The 11,717-nt window shown below is 39.2% G+C and overlaps 1 protein-coding gene across 1 annotated transcript in view; it reads left to right on the top strand.

The window, feature by feature from the left end:
* Positions 1-258: 258 nt before the first annotated feature.
* Positions 259-11,717, top strand: part of SYNPO2 (synaptopodin 2) — a 75,465-nt gene continuing 64,006 nt past the window's right edge. The window contains exon 1 of the mRNA XM_008928850.3: positions 259-494. Coding sequence (XP_008927098.3) covers positions 366-494 — 129 coding nt within the window. The 5' untranslated portion in view covers positions 259-365. The remainder of the gene's footprint in view (positions 495-11,717) is intronic.

The raw sequence follows: 11,717 nt of genomic DNA, 5'->3' as shown, positions 1-11,717 counted from the left end.
CTTATTTCCTAAATTGTCCCCGGGAAATGTACACTTCTTTTTGCTGTTGTTTTGATTCAGCTGTCACCAGAGTCGTGTTTAAACGCAGCCTTCTCTGCCTGATGGCCGAGTGTCTTTGTGTGCATTTCCCCGGCGTTACTTACTGTACTTTGAAGGTGGGCTGAGCGTCGGAATCTGACGACAGAGTGGGCTGTGCCCTCGGGCCGAGGGAGCTCTTACATTCTCCTCAATGACTACATTCGCTCGTGCAGTTCCCAGCAGCAGCAACAGTGTGGTGCTCTGGCTCTCCAGCTCTGCCTGGCAGCTGAAACCTCCAGCTCGCTGAACATCTGCAAGACAAACTTCCCATGTTCTCCTGTATCTGAATGCTGCCTGACTGCACCGGGAACATGGGCACGGGGGATTATCTCTGCATTGCTATGAGCGGAGGGGCGCCTTGGGGCTTTAGACTGCAAGGTGGCAAGGAGCAAAAGCAGCCTTTGCAGATCGCCAAGGTAGGATCACGAGAGAGATGGTATCGGTGTGCTGGGAACACGAGTGAGGAGAAAGTTTGGTTAGGTACAAATGAGATGCTGCTCCCAGGGAAGTGGCTGGTGTGGATCTTGTGACGGTTGTTTGAATTCGCTGGCGTGTTCTGCAGAGATTCTACAGGTGCTGATTGGTTTCAATAAAAAGGAATGGTTACCTCTTGGTAGCTTGCAAGTATTGCAAACATTTTCTTAACCATTAAAGGTTTAACTCGTGACATGATGGGTGTCTTTCAGCTCCTGTTTGGGTCTCTGTCTGGCTTTGAGTGCACTCGGCACATCGCAAACTCAATCTCATGTTAGGAAATGCTGTTCCAGTTATCTATTTATCATAGTTTTTCTCCTCTAGTCATAGAATAAATACAGCTTTACCATGAGAAAATGTTCTTACTATTTTGGGAATCCTGGAGAGTATTATGCTGAGTTATCTCCGGTTTTGGAAAGTTATCCAGACTTAGAAACAGCCTTAATAGATGCCAAACATCCCCTCTTATATTTTGTGAGCAACAGTGAAAATTCCTGGACACTTCAGAAATTATCTGCATGTATAGAAGGAGAGCAAAACAGACAGTAGGAACCCAGAATAAATTAAAAATAACAACCGGTAGCCCCAAGTAGCAAAAAAAAAATAATACTTCAAAAGTAGTTTTGTTAAAAATCAGTGCTCAGTCCAGTGCAACAGCTTCCCCACTGCTGCAACAATGAAGATTTGTCACGGTTATTAAAGCTTATGTAACTGTATGGAGCTGCATTCTGTTCTCCTAGACAAGAGGCACAAATTTGGTCCACAGCTCTGAGGTCAGCAAAATACCTCTGGCTGAAATGCTACTGGGACTGATCACTGCAAAATGAGTTCTGCCTTGTTAAGTGGAGGGAAGGAGTTTAACGTGTATCTTATCTCCTTTTATTATCTTGGTAATGCAGCATCTTGAGTGTTACGGTTTTGTACTTCCATATAGTATTTTAGATCAGTAGTTTAGTGTTTAAGCTGTAACTTTCTTAACCTGTCAATGTATTTATTAGTTAATTAACTTCAATGTACTGGATCAGTTGACTTTTTCACAAACAGCAGAAACGGTAAATCTACTTCATTTTATAAAAGAAGGTCCTTTTAGTTCCCCTGTCGAGAAAAGAACATCTTCCACTATTCTTTTCCATGATTTCCAGCCCACAATACTAACCACATTCAGTAACAGAACTATGATTTATTGAGGGTATGAATACTTTTTCTCATTACTGTTATTTTTTTTGGTGTTTCTGTTTTGCAAAACTTGAACATGTTTACTTTTTTTTTTCCCCCCTACCGATGGGCAACTGTTGCTCTGCAAGTAAAGGCTCTGATAAGAGAGGGCAGCGGACTCCTGCCCTCTAGTGAAAACTTGTAGCTAGGACTTAAAAATTGTAACAGTAAAAATCAAGGGGCCTTGATTATATAAAACCAAGCAAGAGTGGAGAAGTGATTGTGATACTGAACTTAAGAGGACACGGATGCAAAATGAAGGGAAGTGAGATAATCCATGAAAATGTGGCAGGATACAAAAATCCAAAGTTCACACTTATCTGCTCTTTGATAAAGGAAACATATTGTTTTAAAAAGCTAATGGAGTAAGTCACTGCAGTTCACTGCCAGAATCAGCTTTTACCAGTTTGGTTTATGCCTTTTAGAATAGTTTTATTACATTTATAAAGAATATGTAAACCATGTCCCCACTGTCTGTAGCCTAGCTCTTAAAGCATATATGCAAGTAGCATTCCCACCAAAATCCATGAGAGTTTTGCCTGCAATATAAATTACTGTCTTCCATTACTATGCAAATAGTTAACAGAGAGATAGAGACAAACATTTTACAAAGAAATATCTCGGTACTTTTGTCGCCAGCACATAAAATAGGCAATTTTCACTAGCAAATAATTTTAGAACCACTAAATTAGATTGCAGATTTTTCAGTAATTTGTTAGATGTGAGATTGCAACAAATGGATTTTTTTGAAGTCTCAGAAGTTATAATTTTTCCTTTTCCATTTTTAACCCTTATTCAAAACATGAATTTTGAAAACATTTGACTCATTTTCCATAGAGATACACGAAGTGTTTAACACCCCTCTGATCACCTTTGTGATGTCCACTCATGTTGTAAATACTTCATAAAAACTTATTTTCAGTTTAAAAGAATTTGTGTATTCTATATACTGTCCCCATAGACCATAAGGGCTTTAAACCCAATTATTTTAAATTCTATTTCAAAAGACATACAGTGCTAGAAAGGATATCTAATAAGTGGATGGGATTTTTTTTTTAAAAAAAAAGATTATCAGGAGTATAAAGCTAAGGAAAACAGTGGTTGTATGCACCAAGGCACCAAAGCATGTCAGTACTGCACTGCTTTCCCAAAGCAGGAGGTGGTTGGGAAATCTCAGTGTAACAGTGACCCTAGAAGGATAAGAATCTAAGATATATAAAAGCAAAGTAACACATGGTGTCTCCTTTCTGTTTCCACCATGAGATATATGAAAGAATGTGTTTTTATGAATATCATGGGAGATTTTTTTTGAACATTTCTTTTTTCATTTAAAATACATAAAAACTGTATGTACAAAAAAAAGTCTTGTGAGTTTTTCTACTAATACCTAACAATACTGACTATGTTATAAATAATAAAGCTATATTCTTTAAGAAACACCTCTTTTGCAACAGGTAATTTAATGGAGTCGATTCAGATCTTAGAGAAGATTTAGATTTACAATTCAATTATGATGTGAATTCATAAAATTATCTGTTTGCTATAGAGGTACATTATTCCCAGCATATTTATTACCTACACCAAACAGCAATTTGCTGAACTCACTGTTTGTATCTGCCAAAGTCTTGGTAATTTAAGTTTGGGAACTTAACCAAATAGTTCTAGTATTCAAGAGCAGTAAGTTGCATGACTCAGACCTCTAAGCACTTCAAAGGAAATTCAGCCCTATTTTTCTGATCCTAAAAGTAAAAATGAACAGATGCTTACAAGAAGAAGTCTGCTGCTGCTGCCCAAATAGTAGTTTTACCTTTGGCTCAGTAATGATGTGTGACAACTGGCTGCCTGGTCATTTTAGACTTGTGCCCTTGTCCATCAAAATGCTCAGATTTCAATTCAAGTCTCTGTTTCATCATTTTGGATTCATTGGAACCTGAAACTGAAAGTGAAACTTAAAGACTTGGGAACAACCTGAACCAAGAGTGTGAAAAGTGATGTGTAAATACGATTCCTTAATGCTGGATGTAATCACAGGTGGGCTCTGCTGGGGGAGTCAGATGTTTTCTCCAAAATGCTTGACTCCTGCAGAATGACCCCAAGAGGTTTTCATCATGTTGAGCTTTACACTTAGTCTAGTGGAAAAAAAACTTGAGGGTGAGACATGTTAGCACAGTTATGCTTTGGATCCTGAGGTAAGGCAAAGCATGTCACTGCCACACATATGAGAGGTATGTTAGCACAGAGCTGGGCCATCCACAAAGGACACCAAAGCCGCTGGGTTTAAGGAAACCTTTTCAAGTTCTTGTCACACTTCCAAGCAGGTAAACCAGGTTAGGTAAAGTAGGATCTTTTCTCTCCACCACTGGGTTTGAAATGCCAATGCTCAGGGTGCTGTGTAAAGGCTCAGCACTGAGCTCACAGCCCCTGCTGATACTGCCTTGTTTGTATCAATTGACATTTCAAAAACGACTTGAACACGACTTCATGCAATAGCACTCAACAGAGCAAGCCATGTTTAAAACATGCTGGTTGAACTTTGGCAGCAAGGGAGGGGAGTTTAGAGTCAACCTACACGATTTTAAACACAACTTGCCTTACTTGGCCTGTATTTAAAAGTGTTTGTTTAAATTTGCTGGCTAATACATTTCCAAACATAGTTTGTTTTTGCAGCCCGGACAGACTCATACTCTCAAATTCACCCTTCAGACCATCTTACACAGACGGTATTTGCTGATATTCAGAAAATCCTGTGAGGCATATTTACATATTCTTTCACACAAGAAATTATGTGGAAATTTATGGGTTTATCTATCTTTTCTGGAGAGGATTTCGACTGTTTTACGAGCCTTGACCCAATTTACTAACCAATACATTTTTGCACTTGTTTAGATGATAGAATTTGGCTTCTATTTAAGTAAATTACAAAACTTCCATTGACAGACTGGGAAGAAGTTGGGCTTTAATGGAGGTTAGGTTAATTTATTTTGCAAAACCAAGGAACAAAGTAAGGATCCCCAAACCTAACGAAAATAGAACACCACTAAATAACTGTTCCTGAAAACTCTACCATTTCTAACTAGAAAAACAATGAGGAAAAAAAAATCATACACCTTAACCACCAAAGGCTTCCATGCACTTCTAAAGGTTAGGGCTCTGCATTCCTCAGTTTCAAACTTTTGCATTCCAGCTATTGTGCCAGTGGAAATGTTTAGTACTGAAGTCCCATCTAGTTGTTTAAAAGCTGCAGGCTGAACTAGCACAAGAGTGTATACCCTGTTTTGGATATACAGGACAACATACCAAGCTGGTTTTGGCACGCTTCCCACAGTATTTAGGCAAATACAAGCACGGTTTGGATCCATGGATTCATTTGTGCTCATTTCCAACAGATGCTTTTCCAACTCTCACGCTAGGCGAGTTTTCAATGGAATAGGATGAACCCCATAATTCACACTGATTTAAACTAAACAAACTAAAGAAACCAAACAGTGTATTCCTACTAAATTAGATTAGCTGCTTTGTATAGAGCTTTGCTCCATTTTTTGTTTCTTCACTGGAAACTTTTAAAATACACCGCAAGGCATTATTTCATTTCATTGTTCTGTATTTTCTGCCATTGCATTCTTATTGTGAATGGGAATGTAATAGTAAGACTTTCAGCCAAGTTCATATTAAAATATCACACCAGGAAATGCTGTTTACAAAGTCCTTTAGAATTGTGTCGGATTGTTTGAGAGGACACAGCTAGTAATTTATGCATATCATGGAAGGGCTTTCCTCCAAGTACACAACTCAGCGTTCTTCCAATTTACAGCAGAAATATTTAGAGCAGAAATTACTTTAAGGGACAATATTTCATGAGGTAAATGCTTAGCACTCCATAAAATTTGCAGAGATATCTTTAAGAGGAATAATTCTGTGCATGGAATCAGCTACGGACAAAAATGATAACATTTAGATTGCGACCAGTACTCACAAGCACCGCTCATTGGCTGGAACAAAACTGGCAGTAAAAAACCCCACTGGATATCAGCTTGGAGGTTTTAAATTTCAGACCTAATGTACACAAGTTACACTGTGGATTTCTTTTTCCCTTTCTGTAATTTTTCCCATCTGTCCCATTCCATTAGAATCTGCAGTCCCTAGCCAGTGTGAACGTTAGGATGAGACTAACGCACATTTAGGCCGAAACGCTTCAGTGTGCACCGAAATCAAAGTGCTGTTTTTTGGGTGCCTGCCAATACAACCTGGTGTTGAGCATGATGGCCAAAAATCTCCAAAACACCTCAGCACCTTGCTCTCAGCGGGGTGCTAAGAACAGTGAAGAAGTGGTTGCTTTATTTGTTGCTTATGCAGAAGGTAAATTATAACAGAACCCTGTTGGCTCTGAGCTCACCAGAGCCAGCGGGCTTAGACCCCGAGCTCTCTATCATGTGCTGCAGTCCTGGGCACAGCATGGACTCTTCAGTTCTTGTTTAGCAGAGAAACTCTGTCTGCAACTCTTCTTTCTACTTTATAGAGATACATTTTGAATCCTTTAAGTTTCCTTCTTTGTTTGATATCTCCTTCCTACATCTGGCACTGGGCACTGAATGCATGGATAACCTTTTGCTTCAAAAGAGTTATGTCATCCTGGACTGTGCAGCTGGAGACTTGTTGTTTTATAAACTTGCCCTTTTGCAAGTATATTTTAGAAATATGGTCCCATTTAGGAAGCTGGATGCTTTGGGTTTTGTAAGCATGTTTTATATTACAATTCATTAGCAGATGAACTGGTGATGGGTCAAAACTATGAAGGGAGCAGATAAGCTGTGGTGTTCTATACTGCTGGTTCCATTTGATATGTTCTCTGTAGCATAAACATGCCACGTATGGCATAAATTGCTGCAATGTTGAATTTCAAGGAAGTTTCTAAAATAAAGATAGTGCAAGACACCCTATGTCCACTGTGGCACTTTACAGTAACAGAAAGAAAGAAAACCAGTGACAGGGGAACATAACTTTATGAGACCAAATCTGCCCTTCCTAGTACTCTCTGCCTAGTGTAGGAGTATCAGGAACTGCTTGTTGTCTGAAGGCAAAGGTGGCAAAGCTGAGTTGTTGTTTTAAAAACCTAACAGTTGAATTATCACTAAAGGAAGCTTTAACAAAAGAGTTACATTTTTTCCCATGAACTCATTGCGAGCTTTGCCATTGACTTCAAAGGGCAAAGGATTGGGTCTTAGTATGTATAATATAGTGCAGTTATTTAATTAGAAGCAGATATCATGAATAAAAATCCTCATTGGGAAGGGTGTAGCAGATTTTGCTACAGATCTTCTTACTATAGATTGCTGTGTCTAGCAGAAGTTGTTCCCTTCGAAGGAATGAAAAAATCCTAGACTTGAGGGTATCCCAATGACACTGTTAAATAATGTAACTTTTTTCCAAGGAGGCTAGGGAGAGGAGTGCCCAGCAGCTGAGGGTAACAGCCTTTTCACAGCAGGCACTGCTGTGGCTGGATGGGTTGGACAGAAATTCCTTGTGTTGGCAAACCCATCTTGTAGATGCATCTTTGCCAGTTGAACTGGCATCCCTTTGGAAAGGCTCTAAGGGTCCTGCAAAAATCATGGAGAATTGTGCAACAGTAATTATAATGGTTGTCTATACCTGTACAATACCAGGTGTTTCCAAGATGTCCTGCAATCAAGGAGAATCACCTCATGAGTTTTATTAGCTTTACTCACCCACCTCCACTGAAGAGATCATCTCTCTGTTTATCTCTCTAAATCCTTGTCTTCTCTGCCAGGAATTCTTGCTCTGCTTTCTCTTATCATTCTCCCTGTAGTACTTTTATTTAAATACACAAGTACAGCTACTTACTTAAGCACCAGTTTCAGTGAACTCGCTGAAAATTGTGGGCAAACAACAGCTTGGACTTCAAACCTTGTTACTTGGTTAGAATAGTGCCCATCACTTCCAGTGGACTTCCCCTGGGCTGAAAGGAATACAGTAAACTTTCTGCTTTGCATGAACTCCCTTGTCAAAGAAATCTCTGAACTACTAGAGCTTAACAGATGTGGCTGGAATAGAGTAATCAGCATTTTGTCCCACAAATTACATTTTCCTATTTTGCAGAGATCACTTCAAAGACCAGCTGCCATAAGCCACTGATTTAATTACAGAGGATGCATATGGAAATAATCTGAAAGGAATAAATAGCTTTCTATATTAGCATATATTCATAATGATCTTCCTGCACATTGAAATAATACTTGGAGAATGGGTAGTGTAAGACTTGCTTGTAAAATCCTTCAAGTTAGGGAAAAAACTATCATGAAGCATGGATGTTTTAGGGAAATTCTAACATGTGATACTATTTAATGCCTAAGATCCTTAAGAGGAGCCACTGTTTGACACCCTTCACTGAAAAAAGAAGATTCAGAACTGTTGGCTTTCCAAAAAAAATGGATACCCAGGAAATTAGAATGGTTCCACCTAAATTCACACTCAGTGCAATAAGTATGTTATGCTGATCAATAGAAAATGAGCCATTCACAAATGTGGAGAGTTTTGTTACAAGAATACATAATTAGATTACTTAACTGCCTTTTGAAACAAAATGTTAGTATTACAGTTGTTATCTCATGTTTTCCATGCTGTCAGTCAAAGTCAGTCTTTACTGTGCATTTTTAGGGGGATCTAGGGGAAGGCACCAGTTTTTTGGAAATGACAGCTAGGACCCCCTTTCCTTTCAAGCCCCCCAGTCCCTTTGGGAAGTGAATTAGCAGTGTGCCTTTATGTCCAGTCCAAATAAACACGTTTTCATGATACTGACATTATTGATTATCACTAGATGGTGCTCTTATTCACAATCCCAAAAATCATAGGTAAGTGAATGTAAAGACAGATACACCTTGGAGAAATTTTGGTTGCCAGGTTTAATGCTGTCTTACTGAAGCTGCAGTTGTAATCCTTTAAAGAGAAAACTTAAAAATATTTCTGCACCTATCTGACACCGTATTTTAGTGCATTCAATAGTAATATTACACGTAACTATTGAATACATGTAGTGAGATAATAACTAAAAAAGTATAAAAAAACCCATTACCTCAAACCTCAGTTTCTTCCAGGCCAACCTGACACCACCCGAGAGCCCTGGAGATGTAAGAACTCTCCCAGGTCTTGTATCCAATTTAAACCAAATTTTGAGCTATCTTAAAATGGTGGTTTTAATAAATTCCTCGTTATCTTGTTTTTCTTTCTCTGCCCTCACTTTCAGTCATGACTTCAGTCTGTAACACTAGATCTTCTAAACCCAGGTTATTTTACTCCTGTGAAGTGCACCAAATTCCAGGATGCATCCTTGAACAGCTACGGTGTTGAAAATCTACTTGAGTTTTGCAGCTTGAGCTCATTTTTACTCCAATACCTTTAAATTAACAGATCAGCACAGGTGTGGTCTAAATTTTCCATGATTGAATCTTCATTTGAAGGACCCTGATTCAACTCCTAAATGTGCTACATTTTTAAGTCATTTTCCAGATCACCAGAATAACGTTACCAAGGTATTTCTGATTTCATGGCACAATTTGTGACTACAAAAAGGGGTTGACTTTAAAACCTCTTGTCATTCTAGTTTCAGTTTTCTTCCCCTATATTTACAGGAACAGTGAAAAACAATCCAGTGAATCTAAATGTAGTGAGGGGACCAAGAATGCCTCTTTTTCTACCCTGGGAAGAACAGTACAAAGGGTACAATAATTAAGCCTGAGGAGGTAGTTATCCTTGTGGCTTCTCATTTTTTTTGAGTTACTCCATGAACAAATGGAGCACTGAAATTCCTGGCCTGAGAACAATGGTGCCCAGCCCCGTACCAGCCTTCTGGGTCACTCACTTGTTGTTTGCTTCCAGGCCTGATTTGCATAAGAGGCCTGGAAAAGTTGCAGAGACTGGGAATTAGCACAAATTGATACAGGGTGCTAATTGACTTATGCAGAAACTAAAGATGCACTGGCCTGTTCAAATCAGGCTTGCATTCAGGCCTCTGGATTCCTGCATCATCCAGTGCTGAAGAATTAAACCCTGGCATGGTTCATCAGCTGCTGGGTCCTGGGATAAAAATAGAGAGGCAGAAACAGGATTGTGTTTGAGCACCATCAGCTGAAACTGAAAAGAGTGGGAAGGAACCCTTCCTTTTACGAAAAATGCTTTCTTTTCAGGTGTTCTAGGCAACAGCATTGCACTCAAGCTCACCTAAAGTGAGAGCCAAACCAAATCTTTGCCCAAAACCTTTTACTGCTCTAGATGCAAATATTTTTTTTTAATGGCTGGAAAATACAATTTATTTCAGTGACTGGATCAAACATGCTGGATGCAGACACAGCGCCAGACACAGCTGTAGGAGTTACCTATTGCCTCAGCCCTGTGCAGTGCCTCTCTCTTGTCTTATATCCAACTAAAAAACTTCTTCCAATAGGTTTCCATCAGATCATTGTAAAAAGAAATGATATGTTACCAAGTCCTCCTTGCTTTTATAGTTCCATAGCACTACAGAAAGCAGTGTTCATCTGTAGGGATTCACATAATCCCACGTTATACCTGCATGTCACTTAAGGCACAACTTACACATCGGAGTTTAGTTTCATTTAAAAGCTTTCTTGAACCTTTTTGGATTTCTTTAGTTTTACATTTGCAACATACTCTCAAGGCCAGATGACATTTTTCATGTGCTTGGGTTTCCTTTTGGCCTTTTCACTTGGCTCCTTTAGGCCTTGTGTACTTCTAGGTTCTCCATCATGTTAACACAATTAGTCACACCCTAAATCAGCATCTCAAATACAGATCCTGACACAACTGCTCTTGACTAATTTCTTCCATGCTAAAAGAAAATCCCATTGCCTCTGAAACACTGGCATTAAAACGCTCTTGCTGGGTTTTTAAAATTAATTATTAGGTTTAAGTTAATAAGAAAAAGATAAGTCTCAGGGCAAAATAATAAAGAGGAAAGGAAACTGGACACTGACCCTGACGCTGAATTTAATTTATGGAGGTGCTGACCTGTGACGTCTGTTTAAAGACTACACAATCCTTGAAGAGTGTGCTTCCCAGAGGAACTTGAGAAGATACAGTAGTTCACAGAACAGGACCTTTCCCTCAAAATTATATTAATAAGAGGCATCAGCAAAGTCTTCAGAGGCAATCTGAGTCGGATTATCTTCTTTTAGGTGAAAAAGAGAACTGTACATGTTTACATTCCTATTCAGTTGCCTAAAATGTCACTCTTGATCTTCGGTCAATTTTTAAATGGCTTCTTACATCACCAGAATGCTGAAAACTGTCTGACTGTAAAGGTTTCTTAAACAAAGAGCTAAAAGCAGTGCCATGAGATAAGGAGCTACAGAACCTATTGATTTCCAAGGCAGACAGTATTGTGAATCATAGGGAAGCACTTGCTCAGGAAACAATTACAGCATTACAGAACCAATTCTCATAAATGTCTTTTCAGTTTCTAGCCGTGCCTTCACAAGTTCCTCCTGGCCTCTGCTCCCTTTATTTGGTGCTTGGCATTTGGACTAGTGCTGCAGATCTGAACTGACTTTGACATTACCAGGGGCTTCCTGACACTCCTTTGAACAACGGTCCATGAATACCACGCTGTCATATTGCCAGATGTTCCTTCACACTGTTTTCTCTATCACAAACAGGCTCTGAAAGCAGCACAATGCTTATGAGAGGAGAAGACAGTGATTTTCACTTCCTTTTCCGCCTTTGTCTCATCTTTTAAAGCTAGTATTTGACTTTTGGTGGGGGTTGAAGCACTTTCCACAGATCTAAAGGGGAATGCTACAAGAAGGATTTTGGTTTTACAGCTGCCTGAGTCTTTATTTCAGAAGTACTTTCAAAAAGTGCCTCTTCACTTGGTACAAGATACAGTTGTCTGTTGTTTTCTTATGCAGTAAAGGCATTGCTCA

This window comes from Manacus vitellinus, unplaced genomic scaffold (genome assembly GCF_001715985.3).
Source record: "Manacus vitellinus isolate BGI_N305 unplaced genomic scaffold, ASM171598v3 scaffold_69_pilon, whole genome shotgun sequence".
Taxonomy (NCBI): domain Eukaryota; kingdom Metazoa; phylum Chordata; class Aves; order Passeriformes; family Pipridae; genus Manacus; species Manacus vitellinus.
Note: the sequence above shows the minus strand (reverse complement) of the source record. Positions and strands in the feature narration are given on the sequence as shown.